Genomic DNA, 24,294 nt, shown 5'->3' on the forward strand with positions numbered 1-24,294 from the left:
TGAAGTAAATTAAAAAGCAACAACCTGAGCACGTTTCCTTGTCTTTGGGTGGCTGCCAGGAAATCCTTGAATAATAAGCAGTGCTGCATTTTAAGAACTTGATTACAAAAGTTTCTGAAATGTATATCCAAGGCCCAAATAATTCCTGGAATGCTTTCACTCTGAAAGAATGCAAACCTCAGTTATCACTGCTGACTGATGGCCATTTTCTACCTATTGTGCTCTTTTTTCCTACTCTTTCTTCTCCTCCAACAGTTAATTAATTTCAAGGGCAGTTTTCTACTCTCTCTTGCAAGTTCTTTTTTTTTTTTTTATTTTACCAAAGTGATTCACTTATACAGACATATATATAGACATATTTTTATTTTCTGTTCCATTATGGTTTATTACAAGGTATTGAGTATAGTTCCCTATGCTATTCAGTAGGACCTTGTTGTTTATCCATCCTATATGTAAGAGTTTGCATCTGCTGATTCCAAACTCCCAATCCTTCCCTTCGCCTTGGCAACCACGAGTCTCTTCTCTATGTCTGTAAGTCTGTTTCACAGATAAGTTCTTTGGTGTCATATTTTAGATTCCTCGTACAAGTGATATCATATTATCCTGGCAGCTCTTGATCTGATTATGTAACAGATCTGAATATTGTGCAAATGCAGAAAATGATTTCACGTTATTAGCACTTTTGGAAATCAACGAGGCTTAAACTGTGAGGAATTTTACCTAATAGTCCTCAGTTGCCCGATATCACCCCTGGTGTGAAGGTGCAATGCTGATGTCAGCAGATTGCTCCGAGAGAGACAAGACTGATGACTTAGATGACAAGACTTTAGATGACTCGGGAAGGAAAGATAAGGGTTCTGTTTGAATTTCTGCTGCTGTCTCCAGTCCAGACAGTCATGTTTTATGGAAGAGCTCACTCAGAGCTCCATGAGAATGAGTGCCCCCAAGAGGTATGTCTGTATGTGTGTGTGTGGGGGGGGGGGGTGCGGTGGGGAGGTATATGTGCGTGTGAGACAGAGAGAAACAGAGACACAGTTACAAGAGAGAGTTACTGAGGTTTTGAAGGTGACCAAACAGTAAGAATCACAAAAAAAAAAAAAATGGGAATCAGGCTTTCAAGGCTGTGAATATGAAGGTTTGAATAGTATTTATTTTATGAAGAGTGGGCATGGACCAACTGGAATTGTTGACTTTTCTTAGTCTTTCCAGTAAGCAGTATCCAGTCTCTGTAAACACCCAAGATATGTTTACCGTGTATGTGTGCTAAGTTGCTTCAGTCATGTCCAACTCTTTGCAACCCCATGGACTATAGAGCCCACCAGACTCCTCTGTCCATGGGATTCTCCAGGCAAGAATACTGGAGTGGCTTGCCATGCCCTCCTCCTGGGGATCGTCCCAACCCAGAGATAGAACTTGAATGGGTTCTTTATCCCTAGTGCCTCCTGGGAAGCCCATGTACCTGCTAAGTATCAGGCATGGTGCTGGGTGGGGAGATAAAATGATGAAGCAAAGTGACACAGTCCCTGCTTTCCTGGAGTGTACAGTTCAGAGGGAAAGACAAAGAATAAGCAAATAAATAAACAAATGGACATATGACCAGGTACTATACTGTCATAGAATGCTTTGCAGAGACTGAAGGTGTGATGGTCAATAACGGCTTTGGAGACCAAAATGAGAACTTCAAATTTCATTCAAAGTGGGAAGCTGTAGAAAGTTTTTCAACAAGAGAAGGACAAGATAGAATTGATGTTTTACAACAGATTATTCTGACTACTGAGTAGAAATTGGATAGGAGAGGGCCAGAGTGAAAGCTGGGAGGCAACCGCAGTCCCGGCTGCAGGTCAAGGTCATGATAACATTGATGAAGACATTGGTAACAGGTATGGAGAAAAGAGCACAAGTTCAGTGTATTAACCAGGAGTCTCTAGAATCCTGGGTATATTTATATATTTACAGATATAACATTGGAAGGACTGATGGTGAAGCTGAAGCTCCACTACTTTGGCTACCTGATGTGAATAGCTGACTCATTGGTAAAGACCCTGATACTGGGATAGACTGAGGGTAGGAGGAAAAGAGGGTGGCAGAGGATGAGATGGTTGGATGGCATCACCGATTCAATGGACATGAACTTGGGCAAACTCCAGGAGACGGTGAGGGAAGCCTGGCGTGCTGCAGTTTATGAGGTCACGAAGTCAGATATGACTTGGCAACTGAACATCAACAACAAAAAATATATAACATATTTATTTAAAAAAGGATTTATTGTAAGGAATTGGCTGACACAATTATGGAGTCCAAGAAGTCCCAGGATGTGTCAATTATGGACTGGAGACCCAGGAAAGTTGATGGTATATTTCCAGTCTGAGTACAGAAGTCTGAGAACTGGAAATTCAACAGTAGAAATTCTGGTATGAGTCTAAAGGTCTGAGGATTAACAGCACCGATGTTGTAAGCTCCTGTCCCAGGACAGCAGAACACGGATGTCTCAGCTTGGCAGTCAGGCAGAGAGAACAAACGCTCTCTCACTCAACCTTTTGTTCTATTCAAGCCTCTGTGGATTGACTGAGGCCCACCAGCACTGTGGAGGGCAATCTCTTTAATTCCATCCACCAAGTCAAATGTTAATCTCTCTGGAAACACCCTCACAAACACACCTAGAATAATGTTTAACATGATATCCAGCCCAATCTCTGGCCCAGTTAAGGTGACATGTAAAATGCTTAGGAAGCAGAAAGTACTGAACTTGCTGATTAATTGCAAAGGTAGGAGAAAGGCGAGGGGGAAAAATGAGTGGACCCAAGCCCGTGTTTTTGGAAGAAGCAGATACTGAACGATGGGGCAACTTTACTGAGACAGGAAAGACCAATGGGCAAGAAAGGCAAGACTTACCTTCAGAGAAGTCAATTTTGTGATACTTGTGGTGACTCTAAGAGAATATATGGGTCTTCCCAGGTGGCCCAGATGGTAAAGAATCTGTCCCAGTGCAGGAGACCCAGTTTGATCCCTGGGTTGGGAAAACCCCCTGAAGAAGGGAATGGCCACCCACTCCAGTATTCTTGCCTGGAAAATTCCATGGATAGAGGAGCCTGGTGGGCTATTGTCCATGGGGTCGCAAAGAGTCAGACACACACACGAGAATATAGAGCAACAAGGTAGTTGAAAAATTAGCCTAAGCCTCTTGGGAAAATCTGAATGGGAGTTGTGAATTTGGGGGTTATTTCTCTAGGTGGGTTAAATCAGGTGAAAAAAGAACCTAGGCTCTAGCAATTAACAAGCATATGAGGGGAAAAAAAAAACCCTTCTGATGGGGGAAGTCTCGGGAAAGAAGGACAAGTGGTTGCCAGAATCTCACTTTGGACAAAAAGAGCTAATGGTTGGGGGGTAAGGATCAGGGGACCAAGTTCTCACCTTGATCTCCGAAACCCTTATTTAGCATCAGCAGCATTAGTCTCTGCAAAGCATCCTATAACTTTACAGTTCCCAATCATTAGCTCCATCCTCCATGAGAAGGGCAAAGGTTGGATGCCGTGTTCTGAGAAGGTTCTGAACTAGTATTGAGATGGTAAAATTGGAGAAGTCAACAGATGCAGAGAAGATGGGATTGACCTGTTGGCTCTAGAGAAACAAGGGCTTCTTTGGTGGCTCAGACAGGAAAGAATCCAACTGCAATGCAGGAGACCCCGGTTTGATCGCAGGGTCAGGAAGATCCTCTGGAGGAGGGAATGGCTACCCACTCCAGTATTCTTGCCTTGAAAACTCCATGGACAGAGGAGACTGGTGGGCTACAGTCCATGTCGGGTCACCAAGAGTTGGACGTGACTGAGTGACTAACGCACACAATAGAGAAAGAAGGAGAAAGAGCCCAGGCTGGTACCCAAACATCTTGGCTTGGCAATGGGCTGGTTCCCAGTTGGAGGAGTCATGTCCCCATTTTGTTAGTTTTGAAATTCAAAGCCAAGGGACTCCTTCAGAAATTGATAACTTCCAATCGTTGGATCCCAATCTTTCTGCCCAGAAAAGGGTTCTCCTTTATGTGACCTTGATTATTCCACAACTAGGGTGATGACGGACATGCTCTGCCTGCGTGTCCCTGGCAGCCTCCCGTGACCCACACCATTCTGATCCTACTACATTCTCGATTTCACTTCCCGATTTCCAGCTATGCCATCATTTACTTCAGAGTCTCCATGCCTTTGGCACCGCTCTATCTTCTGCCTCCCTTTCATCTCATCAAGTTCCCAGTTATGTTTAAAGACCCTGTTCAAATTCTGAATCCTCTAAGAAACCTTTCTGCCTCATCTCAGGGAGCATTATTTGTCATCTCCTTGGTTTTGCATATGTCCTCTCTGCTAACCTAAGAGGAAGAAATCTTTACTTTGCATCTCAGTATTTGCTGAGTTCATAGTAAGCACTCAGTCAGTATGGAAGAAATGAGCAAACACACACCTGGGATGTGTAAATTAGTCCTTGTCTTCACTGGTTTACTGGGCTACCTAGAATTAGCTAAGACTTAGCAGAGCTGTGGGCTTCCCCAGGTGGCTCAGCTGGCAAAGAATCTGCCTGCAGTGTGGGAAACCTGGGTTCTATCCCTGGCTTGGGAAGATCTCCTGGAGAAGGGAATGGCAACCCACTCTAGTATTCTGGCCTGGAGAATTCCATGGGGTCGCAACGAGTCAGACACGACTGAGTGACTTTCACTCACTAGCAGAGCTGTGAAATAAACACTTCTAGTGCCTGTCTATTTATCTGGAATCTCTTTGCCACTCTTTATCAGCTGTCTGGGAAAATCACTTAACCTTTGACCCCAAGTGCATTTCTTACCTTGTAAATTGGGTCTGAGAACTCCCAGCCTGCAGCAGCATCATTGTGAATGTTCAGTGGGCTAATGTTTAAACTGGCATCCACGTTTAGCCTCTGGCAGGAAGTGGTAGATGGTGGTCACAAAGGGTTAGTTTGCAGCATAATTTTCCTTTGTGACAACATTATCACTTGAAAGACTGACTGTTGTAGGTTGAATTTTGTCTCCCCCAAAGATACCCTTACATCCTAACCCCTCAGATCTATGAATGAGAATTTATTTGGAAATAGCATCTTTGTAGATGTTATCAAATTAAAATGAGGTCACACTTTATCCTAAACCAATAATTGGTATTCTTGTAAGAAGAGGAAATTTTTGTTTCTTTTGCTTCATTTTTTTTTTCAGCTTTTTTGGGGTATGATTTTCCAGTAATACTGTATATATTTAAAATCTACAGAGTGATGATTTGATGGAAGTTATACTTTGTGAAATAACTCCTACAATCTAGTTAATTATCACATCTATCATTTCCCACAGTTACTTATTTTACCCGTGTATGGTGAGAAATGCTTAGAATTACCAAATCTGCTACCAAATTTCAAGTGCACAACACAATTATTAACTACAGTCACCATGCTGTACATGACATTCTCAGAGATTATTAATGTATATTATAACTGAAGTTTTCTATCCTTTGACCAGTATCTCACCATCTTCCCCACTCTCCAGTGCCTGGTAACTACCATTCCACTCTGTTTTTATGAGTTCTTTTTTTTTTCAGTTTCCATATATAAGTAAGATCCTACAATATTTATCTCTGTCTGGCTAATTTCACTTAGCATAATGTCCTCTTGGTTCATTCATATTGTTGCAAATGGCAGGATTTCCTTCTTTCTCATGGTTGAATAATAATTCATTATAGATAGTCATAAAATTCTTTATCTGTTCATCCATCAATGAGCAGTTAGATTGTTTCCATATCTTGCCTTTTGCGAGTAATATTTCAGTGAAGGTGGGTGTGCAGATATCTCTTTGAGTTCCTAATTTTCTTTCTTTCAGAGATATCCTCAGAAGTAGGATTGCCGGATCATACAGTAGTTCTATTTTTAGTTTTTTTTTTTTTTTTTTTTTTTAAAGCTTTCTGCTTCTTTATTTATTTATTTTTTTCTCCTGCATTAGCAGGTTGATTATTTTTTTTTTTTTTTTTTTTTATTAGTTGGAGGCTAATTACTTCACAACATTTCAGTGGGTTTTGTCATACATTGATATGAATCAGCCATGGATTTACACGTCTTCCCCATCCCAATCCCCGCTCCCACCTCCCTCTCCACCCGATTCCTCTCGAAACATCCCATCCTCGCCTTCTCCCAGAGAGTTCAAAAGTCTGTTCTGTATTTCTGTGTCTCTTTTTCTGTTTTGCATATAGGGTTATCGTTACCATCTTTCTAAATTACATATATATGTGTTAGTATGCTCTAATGTTCTTTATCTTTCTGGCTTACTTCACTCTGTATAAGGGGCTCCAGCTTCATCCATCTCATTAGGACTGGTTCAAATGAATTCTTTTTAATGGCTGAGTAATATTCCATGGTGTATATGTACCACAGCTTCCTTATCCATTCATCTGCTGATGGGCATCTAGGTTGCTTCCATGTCCTGGCTATTATAAACAGTGCTGCGATGAACATTGGGGTGCACGTGTCTCTTTAGATCTGGTTTCCTCAGTGTGTATGCCCAGAAGTGGGATTGCTGGGTCATATGGCAGTTCTATTTCCAGTTTTTTAAGAAATCTCCACACTGTTCTCCATAGCGGCTGTACTAGTTTGCATTCCCACCAACAGTGTAAGAGGGTTCCCTTTTCTCCACACCCTCTCCAGCATCTATTGCTTGTAGACTTTTGGATAGCAGCCATCCTGACTGGTGTGTAATGGTACCTCATTGTGGTTTTGATTTGCATTTCTCTGATAATGAGTGATGTTGAGCATCTTTTCATGTGTTTGTTAGCCATCTGTATGTCTTCTTTGGAGAAATGTCTGTTTAGTTCTTTGGCCCATTTTTTGATTGGGTCATTTATTTTTCTGGAATTGAGCTTCAGGAGTTGCTTGTATATTTTTGAGATTAATCCTTTGTCTGTTGCTTCATTTGCTATTATTTTCTCCCAATCTGAGGGCTGTCTTTTCACCTTACTTATAGTTTCCTTTGTAGTGCAAAAGCTTTTAAGTTTCATTAGGTCCCATTTGTTTAGTTTTGCTTTTATTTCCAATATTCTGGGAGGTGGGTTATAGAGGATCTTGCTGTGATTTATGTCGGAGAGTGTTTTGTCTATGTTCTCCTCTAGGAGTTTTATAGTTTCTGGTCTTACATTTAGATCTTTAATCCATTTTGAATTTATTTTTGTGTATGGTGTTAGAAAGTGTTCTAGTTTCATTCTTTTACAAGTGGTTGACCAGTTTTCCCAGCACCGCTTGTTAAAGAGGTTGTCTTTTTTCCATTGTATATCCTTGCCTCCTTTGTCAAAGATAAGGTGTCCATAGGTTCGTGGATTTATCTCAGGGCTTTCTATTCTGTTCCATTGATCTATATTTCTGTCTTTGTGCCAGTACCATACTGTCTTGATGACTGTGGCTTTGTAGTAGAGTCTGAAGTCAGGCAGGTTGATTCCTCCAGTTCCATTCTTCTTTCTCAAGATTACTTTGGCTATTCGAGGTTTTTTGTATTTCCATACAAATTGTGAAATTCTTTGGTCTAGTTCTGTGAAAAATACAGTTGGTAGCTTGATAGGGGTTGCATTGAATCTATAGACTGCTTTGGGTAGAATAGCCATTTTGACAATATTGATTCTTCCAATCCATGAACACAGTATGTTTCTCCATCTGTGTCCTCTTTGATTTCTTTCATCAGTGTTTTATAGTTTTCTATGTATAGGTCTTTTGTTTCTTTAGGTAGATATACTCCTAAGTATTTTATTCTTTTTGTTGCAATGGTGAATGGTATTGTTTCCTTAATTTCTCTGTCTGTTTTTTCATTGTTAGTATATAGGAATGCAAGGGATTTCTGTGTGTTAATTTTATATCCTGCAACTTTACTGTATTCATTGATTAGCTCTAGTAATTTTCTGGTAGAGTCTTTAGGGTTTTCTATGTAGAGGATCATGTCATCTGCAAACAGTGAGAGTTTCACTTCTTCTTTTCCTGTCTGGATTCCTTTTACTTCTTTTTCTGCTCTGATTGCTGTGGCCAAAACTTCCAACACTATGTTGAATAGTAGTGGTGAGAGTGGGCACCCTTGTCTTGTTCCTGATTTCAGGGGAAATGCTTTCAATTTATCACCATTGAGGGTGATGCTTGCTGTGGGTTTGTCATATATAGCTTTTATTATGTTGAGGTATGTTCCTTCTATTCCTGCTTTTTGGAGAGTTTTAATCATAAATGAGTGTTGAATTTTGTCAAAGGCTTTCTCTGCATCTATTGAGATAATCATATGGTTTTTATCTTTCAATTTGTTAATGTGGTGTATTACATTGATTGATTTGCGGATATTGAAGAATACTTGCATTCCTGGGATGAAGCCCACTTGGTCGTGGTGTATGATTTTTTTAATATGTTGTTGGATTCTGTTTGCTAGAATTTTGTTAAGGATTTTTGCATCTATGTTCATCAGTGATATTGGCCTGTAGTTTTCTTTTTTTGTGGCATCTTTGTCCGGTTTTGGAATTAGGGTGATGGTGGCCTCATAGAATGAGTTTGGAAGTTTACCTTCTTCTGCAATTTTCTGGAAGAGTTTGAGTAAGGTAGGTGTTAGCTCTTCTCTAAATTTTTGGTAGAATTCAGCTGTGAAGCCATCTGGTCCTGGGCTTTTGTTTGCTGGAAGATTTTTGACTACAGTTTCGATTTCCTTGCCTGTGATGGGTCTGTTAAGATCTTCTATTTCTTCCTGGTTCAGTTTTGGAAAGTTATACTTTTCTAAGAATTTGTCCATTTCATCCAAGTTGTCCATTTTATTGGCACAGAGCTGCTGGTAGTAGTCTCTTATGATCCTTTGTATTTCAGTGTTGTCTGTTGTGATCTCTCCATTTTCATTTCTAATTTTGCTAATTTGGTTCTTCTCTCTTTGTTTCTTAATGAGTCTTGCTAATGGTTTGTCAATTTTGTTTATTTTTTCAAAAAACCAGCTTTTAGCTTTGTTGATTTTTGCTATGGTCTCTTTAGTTTCTATTGCATTTATTTCTGCCTTAATTTTTAAGATTTCTTTCCTTCTGCTAACCCTGGGGTTCTTCATTTCTTCCTTCTCTAATTGCTTTAGGTGTAGAGTTAGGTTATTTATTTGGCTTTTTTCTTGTTTCTTGATGTAAGCCTGTAATGCTATGAACCTTCCCGTTAGCACTGCTTTTACAGTGTCCCATAGGTTTTGGGTTGTTGTGTTTTCATTTTCATTCATTTCTATACATATTTTGATTTCTTCTATGATTTGTTGGTTATTCAGAAGCGTGTTATTTAGCCTCCATGTGTTTGAATTTTTAACAATTTTTTTCCTGTAATTGAGATCTAATCTTACTGCACTGTGGTCAGAAAAGATGACTGGAATGATTTCAATTTTTTTGAATTTTCCAAGACTAGATTTATGGCCCAGGATGTGATCTATTCTGGAGAAGGTTCCGTGTGCACTTGAGAAAAAGGTGAAGTTGATTGTTTTGGGGTGAAATGTCCTATAGATATCAATTAGGTCTAGCTGGTCCATTGTGTCATTTAAGGTTTGTGTTTCCTTGTTAATTTTCTGTTTAGTTGATCTATCCATAGTTGTGAGTGGGGTATTAAAGTCTCCCACTATTATTGTGTTACTATTAATTTCCTCTTTCATACTCGTTAGTGTTTGCCGTATATATTGTGGTGCTCCTATGTTGGGTGCATATATATTTATAATTGTTATATCTTCTTCTTGGATTGATCCTTTGATCATTATGTAGTGTCCTTCTTTGTCTCTTTTCACATCCTTTATTTGAAAGTCTATTTTATCTGATATGAGTATTGCGACTCCTGCTTTCTTTTGGTCTCCATTTGCATGAAATATTTTTTTCCAGCCCTTCACTTTTAGTCTGTATGTGTCCCTTGTTTTGAGGTGGGTCTCTTGTAGACAGCATATATAGGGGTCTTGTTTTTGTATCCATTCAGCCAATCTTTGTCTTTTGGTTGGGGCATTCAACCCATTTACATTTAAGGTAATTATTGATAGGTGTGGTCCCGTTGCCATTTACTTTGTTGTTTTGGGTTCACGTTTATACAACCTTTCTGCATTTCCTGTCTAGAGAAGATCCTTTAGCATTTGTTGAAGAGCTGGTTTGATGGTGCTGAATTCTCTCAGCTTTTGCTTATCTGTAAAGTTTTTGAATTCTCCTTCATATCTGAATGAGATCCTTGCTGGATGCAGTAATCTAGGTTGTAGGTTATTCTCTTTCATTACTTTCAGAACGTCCTGCCATTCCCTTCTGGCCTGGAGGGTTTCTATTGATAGATCAGCTGTTATCCTTATGGGAATCCCTTTGTGTGTTATTTGTTGTTTCTCCCTTGCTGCTTTTAAGATTTGTTCTTTGTGTTTGATCTTTGTTAATTTGATTAATATGTGTCTTGGGGTGTTTCGCCTTGGGTTTATCCTGTTTGGGACTCTCTGGGTTTCTTGGACTTGGGTGGCTATTTCCTTCCCCATTTTAGGGAAGTTTTCAGCTATTATCTCCTCGAGTATTTTCTCATGGCCTTTCTTTTGGTCTTCTTCTTCTGGGACGCCTATGATTCGAATGTTGGGGCGTTTCACATTGTCCCAGAGGTCCCTGAGGTTGTCCTCATTTCTTTTGATCCTTTTTTCTTTTTTCCTCTCTCCTTCATTTATTTCCACTATTTTATCTTCTACCTCACTTATCCTATCTTCTGCCTCCGTTATTCTACTCTTGGTTCCCTCCAAAGTGTTTTTTATCTCATTCATTGCATTGTTCATTTTTAATTGACTCTTTTTTATTTCTTCTAGGTCTTTATTAAACATTTCTTGTATCTTTTCAATCTTTGTCTCCAGGCTATTTATCTGTAACTCCATTTTGTTTTCAAGATTTTGGACCATTTTTATTATCATTATTCTAAATTCTTTTTCAGATAGATTCCCTATCTCCTCCTCTTTTGTTTGACTTGGTGGGCATTTTTCATGTTCCTTTACCTGTTGGGTATTTCTTTGCCTTTTCATCTTGTTTAGATTGCTGTGTCTGGAGTGGGCTTTCTGTATTCTGGAGGTCTGTGGTTCCTTTTTATTGTGGAGGATTAACCCAGTGGGTGGGGTTAGACGATTGGCTTGTCAAGGTTTCCTGGTTAGGGAAGCTTGCGTCAGTGTTCTGGTGCATGGAACTTGATTTCTTCTCTTTGGAGAGCAATGGAGTCCCCAGTAATGAGTTTTGAGATGGGTCTATGTGTTAGGTGTGACCTTGGGCAGCCTGTATGTTGACGTTCAGGGCTATGTTCCTGCGTTGCTGGAGAATTTGCATGGTATGTCTTGCTCTAAAACTTATTGGCTCTTGGGTGGTGGTTGGTTTCAGTGTAGGTATGGAGGCTTTTGGACGGTCACTTATAACTTAAAGTTCCATGTAGTCAGGCGTTTTCTGGTGTTCTTAGGTTTTGGGCTTAAGTTTCCTGCCTCTGGATTTCAGTTTTATTCTTCCTGTAGTCTCAGGACTTCTCCAACTATACAGCACTGATAATAAAACTTCTAGGTTAATGGCGAAAAGATTCTCCCCCGCTAGGGACACCCAGAGAGGTTCACAGAGTTACATGAAGAGGAGAAAAGGGAGGAGGGAGATAGAGATGAGCAGGAGGAGAAAAAGGGGGACTCAAGAGGAGAGAGACAGGTCTACGCAGCTGTCTGTTCCCAGAGTGTTCTCCGTATCTCAGACACCTACAAAGATTCACAGAATTGGATTGGGAAGAGAAGGGGAAAGGAGGAAATCGAGGTGTCCTGAGGTAGAAAACAGAGAGTCAAGATTGGGAGAGAATAATCTTTGGTTTAAAGATAGGGCTTCTCTTCCTTTTTTTTTTTTTTGTAAGGTTATGGTGTATTGAAAATGAAAATTAAGGAGTAGTAGAGGAGTACTAGAGGACTTTAAAAGAAATAAGAGAAAAAGAAAAATAGAAAAAAGAAGAGAAAAAGGAAAGAAAAAAAAAGAAGAAAAAAGAAAAAAAAAGTAAGAGAAAAAAAAAATTTTTTTTTCCCCTAATTAAAAAAATCATAAAAATCTATGAAAATGAAAGTGAAGGAGTAATGGAGGAGTAATAGGGAATTTTAAAGGAAAATAAAAGAGAAAAAATAAAAAATAAAAAAAGAGAAAAAAAAATTTTTTTTTCCTTCCTTACTTAGGAGAAAAAAAAGAAAAGTAAAATTGTATCTAGGAATTTCTCTGGAGCTGTTGCGGTCAGTGTGGGTTCGGCTCAGTTTCAGATAGCTCCTCGTTCCAGCTTACGCTTCTCGATATCTACAGGCCCCTTCCGGTGTAGTCCGTGTTTTCTACGGGGATTTTAATCTGTTGCACCAGTCCCTTCTGAAGCGGTTCCCTTTGTTTATTTGGCTTCTGTTTGCCGGTCTCTTCAGAGCCTCATTTCCGCCCTGACACAGGCGGGCGGAGGTGGACTCTTATTCAGGTAGCTAGTTCCGTCGGTCCGCGGGGAGGGGCTGGCGCTGCGGGGAGGGGCTGGCTCTGCAGGGACGGGCTGGCACTGCGGGGAGGGGCTGGCGCTGCGGGGCGGGGCTTGAGCCGCGGGGACGGGCTGGCGCTGCCGGGAGGGGCCGACGCTGCCCTCGCCGTCTGTGCCGCTCAGGCTCCCGGCTGTTCTATATGGAGCGCACCCCGCGCTGCGCGAGGTTCCAGCCCTCGGGTGTTCCACAAAAACGCAGAACGAAAAGCTGCGCCTGCTGTCTGTGCCTTCCCCGTCAGAGCGGTCCAGGCAGCCAGGGGTTTGATGGGCGCGCTATCCCCAGGTGTGGTGCACCCACTCCCTTCCGCGGACCCAGTTTCAGTTTCCGCTGGCGCCAGTCGAGTGCGCGCGCCTTCTGCCCTCCGGGTCCCCAGCCCCAGTCCCCGCCCGCGCCGGTCGGGTGCCTGCGCCCTGTGTCTCGCCGCGACCTTCCCCTCCCCCCTGCCTCCTGCCTCCGGCGGGGCTGGGTCGGTCCGCAGCCTGCAAGCTCTTCTCTGGACTTTCTCGGGCCCTTTGTTCTGCGAACGGCCGGCAGTGTGTTCCGGCCGGTTAATTTTCTCTCTTTTAGTCTCCCACAGTTCAAGCTGGCAACTCACAGAAGCTCCCTCCGATTGTCCTCAGGGCGCTCAGGCCCGGACCCTACCCCAAGCAATGCCGCCAAAGACTCCCTTCCCGGGACGGATCTCCGTCCTTAGCTCTTTTGTCTCACTTTTTATCTTTATATTTTGTCCTACCTCCTTTCGAAGACAATGGACTGCTTTTCTGGGCGCCTGATGACCTCAGCTAGCGATCAGAAGTTGTTTTGTGAAGTTTGTTCTGCATTCAGTTATTCTTTTGATGAATTTGTAGGAGAGAAAGTGGTCTCCCCGTCCTACTCCTCCGCCATCTTGGCTCCTCCCCCCTATTTTTAGTTTTTTGAAGACCCTCCATACTGTTTTCCATAATGACTATACCAATCTACACTCCTGCCAACTGTGTTCAAGGATTCTCTTTTCTCTGCATCCTTGCAAAGCTTGTTATCTGTTGTCTTTTTAATAAAACCCACTCTAACAGATATGAGGTGGTGCTTCATCGTGGTTTTGATTTGCGTTTCTCTCATGATTCATGATGTTGAGCAGCTACTCATGAACCTGTTGTCCATTTGTATGTCTTCTTCAGTAAAATGTCTATTCAGATCCTTTGCCTCTTTAAAAATCAGATTGAAAGTGAAAGTGAAGGTCGCTCAGTCGTGTCTGACTCTTTGCCACCCCATGTACTATAGTCCATGGAATTCTCCAGGCCAGAATACTGGAGTGGGCAGCCTTTCCCTTCTCCAGGGGATCTTCCCAACCCAGGGATCAAACCCAAACAGGTCTCCCTCATCGCAGGCGGATTCTTTACCAGCTGAGCCATTACTTGGAATTTTTTGCTATGAGTTGAAAAATTTCTTATATACTCTGGGTATTAACTCCTTATCAAATATATGGTTTGCAAGAATTTTCTCTCATTCCATAAGTTTCCCTTTCATTTTGTTGCTGGCTTCCTTTGTTGTGCAGAAGCTTCTAAGTTTGATATAACATCACTTGTTTATTTTTGCTCTTGTTGCATGCATGCTAGATTGCTTTAGTTGTGTTCAACTCTGTGTGACCCTATGGACTGTAGCCCTCCAGACTCCTCTGTCCATAGGATTCTCTAGACAAGAATACTGGAGTAGGTTGCCGTGCCCTCCTCCAGGGGATCTTCCTGACCCAGGGATCGAACCCAGGTCTGCTGCATTGCAGGCAGATTTGTTATCATCTGAGCCACCAGGGAAGCCCATACCTGTGCTTTAAGTGCGATAACCAAAAAATCATTGCTGAGACCAATGTTAGGGAGCTTTTCCCCTGTGTTTTCTTCCAGTCGTTGTATGATTTCAGGTGTTACACTTCAGTTTTTGGTCCATTTTCGTGTGTAGTGTAAGATAGGGGTCTAGTCTCATCCTTTCCTTGTGCATACCAATTTTCCCAGCACTATTTATTGAAGAGACTCTCTTTCCCCATAATGTGTTCTTGGTGGCCCTGTCAAAGTTATGCATGGGTGTATATCTATGCTTTTCATTCTCTTCCACTGTTCTATGTGTTCTGATCCATGCACCTGTACCATACTGTTTTGACTATAGATTTTAGTACAATTTGAAATTAGGATGGGTGATGCTTTGAGCTTTGTTATTTCTCAAGATTGTTTCAGCTTGAGAAAACAAGCCAAACTGCATATGGCTTGTAGCTCCATATTACTTTTATTATAGTGTTGCTTTTTGTTTCTGTGAAAAAATGCCAGTGGAATTTTGATAGGGATTGTCTTGAATCTGCAGATCACTTTGGGTGTATGGATAAGATTTTTATTTTAATGGTATTAATTCTCCCAATCCATGAAAATGGGATAACATTTCATTTATTAGTGTCTTCCTCCATTTCCTTCATCAATCTTATTGTTTTCAGTGTATAGGTCTTTCACCTTCTTGGTTAAATTAATTCATATGCATTATTTTTTGATACTATTGTAAATGGGATTTTTAAAAATTTCCCTTTCTGAAAGTTTGTTGTTAGTGTATAGAAATGCAACTGATTTTCATATATTGATTTTCTCTCCTGTAACTTCACTGAATTCACTTATTAATTCTACAGGTTTTCTTCGATGAGGTGTTTAGCATTTTCTGTGTTTATGATCATGTCATCTGCAAACAGAGAAAATTTACTCCAGAAAGAGGGGATTTTGGACACAGAGACACAGACACAGGATACACACCATGTGTTGATGGGGACAGAGACTGAATTGATGTGTGTCTACAGGTCAAGGAATGCCAAGGGTTTCCAGAAACCATCAGAAGACAGGAAGAGACAAGGAAGGACCCTCTATCCTAAAGCCTTCAGGGAGAGGAGGACCCTGCCGACCCTGCCAACCCCAGATTTAGAAACCTCTAGCCTCCAGGACAATGAGACAATACATTTCTCCTATTTAAGCCCCAGTTTGTGGTACCCTGTTACAGCAGCCCTGGGACACCAGCTCAGCGATGCTCTGCGCTTGTGCTTCTAAATAGAAAAGCTGCTGCTGCTGCTGGTAAGTCACTTCAGTCGTGTCCGACTCTGTGCAACCCCATAGACGGCAGCCCACCAGGCTCCACCACCCCTGGGATTCTCCAGGCAAGGACACTGGAGTGGGTTGCCATTTCCTTCTCCAATGCATGAAAGTGAAAAGTGAAAGTGAAAAGTGAAAGTGAAGTCGCTCAGTCGTGTCCGACTCTTCGTGACCCCATGGACCACAGCCTACCATGCTCCTCCGTCCATGGGATTTTCCAGGCAAGAGTACTGGAGTGGGTTGCCATTCCCTTCTCAGAAATAGAAAAGCATAGCCTGCTAAATCATTCTCATAGATCACCTAAGTCAGAAACACGAAAGATCAAGGAAGAAAAGCGTGGCCCACGTGTACAAAAGTAAGGAAAGAAAACAAAAAGACCACCAGTGTGGCATGTGAGCTTTTAAAAAATCAATATTTGGAAACCGTTTCAACAGTCTGGTTACTTAACTGAGATGATACTGTTGATTTCATGAATTCATTAAGCAAGCATCGTTCACCTGCAGAAAATCAGCCTGGGGCACTGGGGAGAGTGTGGGCTTTGGAGCCCCTGAGTTCAATCCAGGCTCCCCACTTAGCAGCTGGTGACCTTGGGCAAGTTACCTAACGGACCCGAGCCTCAGCCTCCTATGATGCCCATGTCGAGGTTTGTGATGAGCCCTTACTGAACCGATGTTTGTGATATGTCATAGATACGATGCAGGATACAGTCTTCCCCAAACATAAACTGGAACATCTTCTGATGCTTTGAAAACAGATTTACACAAGTGGCTTGAAACAGACCCAGAAATACCTATGCTCTGTGGAAAGAGGGAGAAAGACGTATCTTGCTAAAAGCAGCGACTTGCAGAAAGAGCATGAATTAATCACCCTGACACCCACCTTGGACGGAATACAGCAGGACACGTGTTTCTCACTGTCGTGATAGTCTTTATTTGATTTTCATCACCTTTCAATGATAGAGTGGTTCCCGTCAGCACTATGTCATTACAAACCTTACAAATACATCTTACAGGCAGTGAAATTTCTTTTTAAAAATGAAAGCTAACTGTAAGGAACATTTGTAGTTGAAGAAGGTATAAAATAGAAGCATGGTTAAATATAAGCAGGTTTTTATCAAGAGAGAAAAATGGTACCACCACGCCGTTAAAGTAGTACTACAAGCATACTGTTTTGCTTGGTCTCAAGCTGACTGTTCAAACGAGAGAAGCTGGTTTGCCCTTTTCTTCTCAGTGATCAGATCAACATGCTTGTGTATCTAACCATCCTGGCAAGAAAGGAACAAGGGGGGGATGAGAAGCAAAGCTTCTAATTATGTTCAGAATTGATTCCAAGGTAGGAGCACAAGCTGTGGTTTCCAGAAGGTGGAGAGAAACTCGTGACAGTTTCAAGGAGAGCTGTGGGGGCCACGGCTTTAGCCTGTTGTGTCTGGGCAGCTGACATAACTTCATTCCCCCAGGTTCTGTCTCTGGTCTGAGCTGCCTTAGCTCTGATGATCCGGGAGGACCGTGGTCACTACGATTGGGTATTCTAACGCATTGCAGTCATCCGACAGGAACACCAAATCCTGAAAAAGATGTGCAATGAACAGGAACATCACTGAAGGGGACCATGGAGCCCATGCACAGCAATAGTCTTATCCTCAAAGGCTGTTCAGTTGTTCCCCTTTGTGTGAAAACTTCACCCATTGAATCTCATATTCCTTTGTTATTGAATTCACGTATGTGTGTGTGTGTGTGTGTGTGTGTGTGTGTGTGTGTGTGTGTGTTGCTTGACCAGATGGATGGATAGATGGGTAAAGCGCAACAACTCTGGGTCAGGCATTGGGGATACCAGGAGTAACAGCACTAGGTCTCACCCTCAAACTCTTCAGAGTCAATAGCAGCATTCTCAGATTGCATTACAACTATGTTTTCTTCCTCTCTCCCCAGCCCCACCAAACAGAGAGGGGAATGAAGAGGGAAGTGGGTGTAGTAGGAAAAGCATGTCTCATCCCTGATGCAAAGTAACAAATAAATCTTTTTAAAATATGTATTTATTTATTTATTTTTGGCCATGCCAGGTCTTCTTTGCGGCATGTGGGATCTACTTCCCTGACCAGGGATCAAACCCAAATAAAGCTTAATAAATTTTAAAGCTAGAAATCTTAATAGCTGAGTATTAAAGTTTCCTGGGTCAGGCCTGGTGCTTGGCATTCTATGTTTAAGTTACCTTCTTTGTATGTTTAATCACCTTGCTAGAGATCTTAGTACCAAGGAGTTACTGCAGCGCCCAGCACAGGCACGGTCAGGATGTAGGTATTCTTATCCTCCCAGTGATTTCAGGAGTGGGTACTCTACATGAATGAGGAAGCTGCGGCTCAGAGCGGGAGAGGGTGCGAGCCTCCAGGAAGCAAGATGGGGATGAAGACAGGGGCTCAGGTCTGCCTGATGCTGAAGTCTCTGCCCCAGGACCACACGACCCAACTTTCTACATCTAACCAGTGCTATTCTCTGCTCTTCCTGTCTCCTTCCCTCTGATGCGGAGTCCTCCCATCACAGAGCACACCCAAAGCCCCTCCCCCAGAAAGTCTCCTCTAACCCGGTCTCCAGGGCTCAGGAGTTCTCAGAATTCCACAGTTCTCATCCCACCCCATTTGACTCCCGGCAGAATCTGTTCTATATGATTTTCATGTGGTTCTGGCTGCTGCAGGTGGAGCTGGTGGAGGTGAGGGGCCTTGTCCCGGGTCCCCAGCACTCAGCAAGAGCAACAGGGTTGAGCAAGGGCTTTGTGAACTGGAAGCACCCCATAACCTTTTCTCTTCCTCCTCCCAGTCTCCCTGTTCCCCTAAACCCCCTCTTAATTTCTTGACCCATAACAAGTGGGAAAAGAATGTTCAATGAGTCACTCACTCTCCTGCAGAACGAGTTCATGATGGTGTACAGTTTCCGCGCTTTGTCCTTCAAGGCGTCCACCTGGGCCACCTTCCAGCACTGGGATGATGCCACAAAGTCCCGCAGCTTGGCCAACACGCAGTAATTCTGCGAGTGGATAACAGGGAGGGGTCTCGTGTGAGAAGTCAGTAGTCAGAGGGACAGGAGCCGGGGGGTGGCTGGTCCTTCTTAACCGGATGCCTCCCTACCCCCCCATCCTGCCCCCCTACCCTCCACCCTGGGCAGGCAGACCACTCTTACGTGTATATCCAGATACAGCCTGGGCAGGTATCTCACACATGCCTCCTGTGGGAAGGGAAATGGCTTTCTGGGATGCCCATAGGGACACACCTCGGTCACAGAAGTCTCTCTGCCAGCCCCCAGACAGCCGGCCCAGCCCCAGATCCCCAGGGACTTCCCTGATACCGACATGCACTTACATTCTTGTACCGTCTGCCACATTCCCCCAGGGTCAACTGCTCTTCTAGAATTTGACTTTTAGGATGCCACCTTTATGTCATATACTATGAGTTAGGGAACTGTTTCATACATGTGTGTGTAGAGAGAGAGACATATGTAAGTGTGTATGTGACTATATATGTATATATATTTAAACCGTTCTATCATTATAGTCTGGGGGCTTTCCAGGTGGCTCAGTGCTAAAGAACCACCTTGCCAATGCAGGAGAGGCAGGAGATGCAGGTTTGATCCCTGGGTTGGGAAGATTCCCTGGAGAAGGAAACGGCAACCCACTCCAGTATTCTTGCCTGGAGAATCTCATGGACAAAGGAGCCTGGCAGGCTACAGTCCACGGGGTAGTGAAAGAATCAGACACGGCTTAGTGACTGGGCATGCATCCACACACAACTGTAATCTAGACATAGTGGTACCTGTAACATACACTATAGGAATAGAAAGCTGTATATATAGGTATACTTTTATATCACTCTGTTTCACTTTTGCTTCTGTGCTGGCCTGAAGCCCGAGAACCCAGATTCTGGTCCTTTCCAACCAGTAATTCCCTGTTGCTGAGGATAGATCTCCTTCTTTTTTGTGACTCAGTTTCCCAGTTGTGAGCCTAGAGAGTTAGAACACGTAATCTCTCCACTTCTTCCAGCTCTGAGCCTATGCATTTTAAGTTTTAAAATCATGGGTTTTTTTTTTTTTTTTTTTTAAAGATAATTGCTCTACATACTTGGGTTTCCCAGGCGGCACTAGTGGTAAAGAACCCGCCTGCCAATGCAGGAGATGTAAGAGACGATGGCTCGATCCTGGGGTCAGGAAAATCCCCGGAGGAGGGCATGGCAACCCACTCCAGTATTCTTGCCTGGAGAATCCCCATGGACAGAGGGGCCTGGCAGGTTATAGTCCATGGGGTCGCAAAGAGTCGGACACAACTGAACAGACTTAGCATGCATGCACGCTCTACACACCCACGCGCCACATGTCTAATAGCAAGGAATCTGTGGATAAATTAGGGTGCAACAATACAACCTGTTTCAAAGGAATATTAATTTGACGGCATGTTAGAAAGTAAACTGCAGAACCGCTGTGCTGTTTGTTTTGATTTGTCTATACACACACACTTGGATTGGATATCTATGCACAGATCAAGAACTGAAATCCTATCTTCTGAATGTGATGGCAGCGGGTCACCTCTAGGTGGTAGGATTGCAGTAATATTTATTTTCTTCTTTGTCTTTCGTGCCTTTTCCAACTGTTTTCGAGGTATATGAGCTTCATAACTTAAGAAAAAAATACACATTATTTAACTTTCAAAAAGAAAACACAAAGGAGGTGTTAAGGTATCATAAGCCCCACATCTGAGAACAGTGCATCTTATGTGAAGGGTTCACAAGCGGTAAAGGGACACTTCTAAATTTTGCCAGAGCTTTGGAGTTTGATTTAGCTTGTGTCTACTCTGGAAGAGCGGTCAGGAGGCCGGATTCTAGCTCTGGGTGACCCCTTGGGGACTCTGGGTTCCGAGCCCCTGCATCTTCCGCTGAACAGAGCGGTGTGAACGGTGGCTGAAGTCCAGGGCTGTTTCCACCGGGCGGACTGGGTCTGCATTCCAGTTTGCTGCCCTCCAGCTGCCCACAGTGGGTGTGGGGGCTCAGCCCTCACAGGTCAGGACGCTGGGATTCTCTGATTCTGCCGGATAATTTGCTCAGGTCCTCTAGCAGGTAAGAGGTGGGGCTGGTTCAGGAGTCACCCCATTAGCTCCTGCTGGCTCGTGGGCAGACTAGACAAGCTGAACTCCTTGGTCCTCCTTAAGTTGGAGTTCTACACTCTAGGGGAGCTTTACTCCTTTCTCTTTCTCCGTCTCTCTCTTTACATTTTAAAACAGACCCTCTGATTACGGCTAGCTTGTTGCTCCCCAGTTGCTGAGTCACCCCCGACTCTTTGGGACCCCATGAATTGCAGCATGCCAGGCTTCCCTGTCCTTCACCATCTCCCTGAGTTTGCTCACACTCATGTCCATTGAGTCAGCTAGTTATAAACAAAAGTTATGATGTCTTGGATTGCATTTTCTTTGTAGTAAAGAGGAAGCACAAATGATCGACATTTAATAGGATGGGAATAAATCACAGATACCCTGGAAATTAACATTGACTGGAAAAGAAAAATAACATTTCCTCCCCGACCCGTCCCCCTCCAGCCCCCAGTCCAAAGGCAAATTTTTGAGAACTGGGTCTGCACGGACCTCCTGTCCTCATCCAGGTGGGGGCTGAGGGCACTCACCAAGGGCTCCGTGGCCTGCAGGCTCTGGAAGTCAGAGGTGATCTCCCGGCTCAGGGCCAGCATCCGAGAGTAGCAGGTCGGAGGAGCCGGCCGTGTGGCGGGGAGCCCGGCCAGGAGCAGCAGCAGCAGCAGGGGGAGCAGCTGGGGTGTCATGGTGCAAAGGCGGCCTGACTGCAGCCCAGGCCAGCCGCCCCTTTAAGCAGAGGTCCGGGGGTGGTCCTCCGCGTCTCCTCTGTTTCCTGTGGGGCCCAGCCAAGGCCAAGACCACGCCCACCTGGCTGGGGGACACTGGAGCCTTTCAGACCTGAAGCCCCCACCACCCCTGTTGAGAGGAATGGGCTGGGGTGCGGGGCAGTTGGAAGGGAAGCGGGGTCTTCCTCTCACACAACGTGCGATAGAATTTTCTCTCTTGGCAGGCGCCCTTTCTGAAGTGGCAGGACTGGTAGAAGAGGGGAGGACAAGAGAGAGACAGGATGGATGAGTGGGTGGTCCAACGATGGGGCAGTCAGCCCTTTCAGTCAGAGTGGGGACTGTTTTGTTTTTTAAACTGACTGATCTCTTGGAGCAGGACTGGATGGGATGGGGGTAAGGGACCAGAAGGGATGGATCGAGCAACAGCGATCCAGAACTTGGGATCAGGCAGCTGGGTATCACTATCCACCCGCCACTGACTGGCCAGCTGCCCTCTGAGCAGCTGCATCTCTGCATCTGGAAGATGGGCTCATGCTAGTACCTGAGGTGGGGGTGTGGGAACATCCCCCAGGCTGGTCCACCTCAGGCTCCCGGCAGAAGCCCTGGGTACAGAGCAGACCCTCGGAAAGAGTGGGTTCTCCAAATGTCTCTCTCTGCTTTTTATTTACTTGACTGCACCAGGTCTTAGCTGTGGCATGCAAGATTTAGTTCCCTGACCAGGGATCGAACCTGGGCCCCCTGCATTGGGAGCACAGAGTCTTAGCCACTGTACCAGTAGGGAAGTCCCCTAAATGTGTCTCTTTTAGCAATGATGCTCTGCAGGCTGCTCTCTGGTAAACGGAGGAGCGTGGGGACCAGTTAAAGGAGTAAGCGCTGCCCTTAGGTGCTCAGCGGATTGAGTGGTCACCAGCTTCTTCGATGATCTTGGGCAAGTTTCTTAACTCTTCTCTCTCCTTAACTAGGGATGATAAGAGCATGGTGAGGCATAAAAGATGCTGAGCTATTATCCCAGTCGGAGCTGATGTCACTGTCTCCTTTCCTACAAGTGTCCCTGGGAGGCAAGGACAGGAAACAGTCCCATTTTCCAGGTGGGAAAATCGAGGCTTACAGAGTTTCAGCAATTTGCCCAAGGTCGTAAAGCTAGAGGCAAATAGATCCCATGAGGCTCTGTGCTTTACCTGTTTCCCGTTCTCCCACACCACAGTGTGGAACTGGGGAGGAGCAGGATTCTTGTAGTCAGGGACTGAGCTCTTGGGCTGCCCAAGACCAAGGAACAAGCTGGGAGAAGGAGCTGTCAAAAGAGAAGAAGTTTCTTCCTTAACACCGAGCATCGAATATGCACCAGCATGAGGCATCAGCCTCATTTATACAACTACACAGATGTTGTCGCAAATGTCATGAACCTTGCAGAAAGCCAGTAAAGTGGGTGGGGTTATTCCCATTTCCCAGATGGAAAAACTGAGGGTCTCAGGGGCAATGAAACTGTCTGAGGTCACAAGGTCAATAAGGAGAGACAGAGCTGTGGACCTGTGTCTGCCTGTCTCCAAAGCCTCTCTCCCTGCAGGGAGGGCAAAAGAGGGGCCTGTCGGGCACACATTCCCAGAAGAAAACCAAAGGGGAGGACCAGAGGAGTAAGGGGAAGGAGCATGGTGTCCTGGAGGTGGGGCGGCATCGAGGATCAGCAGCAGGGATGAAAGTCCAGCTCCAGGCCCTGCTTGTCTCTGTCTGCCCTGAAAAATCACTTCCTGACCCTGGTGCCCATCCTCTGTCCGTAAACAGAGCAGCACCCCCCTGGGCAGTTGGAGGTCCTTTCCCACCCTGAGTTTCTATTTTGCTACTTTTCTGTGTTCAAGCCTCAGGCAGGGATCACAGCTTTGCCTTCTTGTTTGGTTTGGAGCCTGTTCTCTAAACACTTTAAGTGAGAGGGCCTGGGGACCGCCTCTTGGGTGCCCTCTCAGACTGGGCAGAACTGCATGTGTTTGGAGGTGCAAGCGGCAAACACAGATGTGTTTTCCTTCTGAATGAAGGGGTCTCCTCACTCCCTCTGAGGTGGGGCCTGGGGTGTGGGCCTCCCTAGCAGACAAATCAGCCCCAGACGGGAATTCCAGTCTGCTTTGAAACGCCCCAGGGCTTCTGGACGTGCTCCTTGAAGAAGCTTTAAACTCAGGACAGGGAAGAAAAACAAACCCACGCAGCATAACAAGTCCTTGGACCGTCCGATTGAGGAGACGTCGCTGTGCTGGGAAACAGGCTTTTCTGCATACTTGATGGTGAGATAAATGTATCGCGGGGAGACCCAGCCTGGTTCCAGCCTGGACACGTGTGTCGTTGTTGATGGGGCTCCTTGGGCCAATCAGAAACACCCCCTGCACCCCAAGCACCAGACATCCTGCTCAGCGGATCCTGTCTGTCTGCCCACGCACCGTGTGCACCTTCTGCGTCTTGGCTTGTCAGCATCCAGCACCCAGCTGGGCAGAGCGGATGCTCAGGAAAGCTTTGCTGAATTAACCTGGTGGCTGTTAATCTTGTTACTCCGAGTGAGGCACAAGTTCATTAAGAAACGCAGAGAGCACAGCCTGACTCAGCTCCCCCCTGCAGACAGGCAAGACCCTGCCCTGGATGCCGCGGTCCCTGGGTTCGCATGTGTGTGTCTGCTCACAAAGGTCTCCTGTGACACGGCCCTTCTTCCTGTAGCCAGCCCCCTTCCCCGGTCCCTTCCCTAGCCCCTTCAGCATCAGGTTATTCCATCTGGAATGTGAACGTTAAAAATCCAGGCTGGAATTTCCCCATAGACTAAAGCCTTTGTCTTCTTCCAAAGGTTTCTCCCAACCCCCTT

At 44.5% G+C, this 24,294-nt stretch overlaps 1 protein-coding gene across 1 annotated transcript; it reads right to left on the reverse strand.

Moving 5' to 3' along the window:
* Positions 1–17,035: 17,035 nt before the first annotated feature.
* CYTL1 (cytokine like 1) lies at positions 17,036–21,419 on the reverse strand. Its single transcript, XM_061145551.1, has 4 exons — positions 21,267–21,419; positions 18,786–18,830; positions 18,504–18,632; positions 17,036–17,179 (listed from the first exon to the last, which is right to left on the reverse strand). The coding sequence occupies exons 1-4, from the start codon at positions 21,417–21,419 to the stop codon at positions 17,096–17,098; spliced, it is 411 nt and encodes a 136-aa protein (XP_061001534.1). The 3' UTR covers positions 17,036–17,095.
* Positions 21,420–24,294: the final 2,875 nt, after the last annotated feature.

The sequence above is a fragment of the Dama dama genome, chromosome 6 (genome assembly GCF_033118175.1).
Source record: "Dama dama isolate Ldn47 chromosome 6, ASM3311817v1, whole genome shotgun sequence".
Lineage (NCBI taxonomy): Eukaryota > Metazoa > Chordata > Mammalia > Artiodactyla > Cervidae > Dama > Dama dama.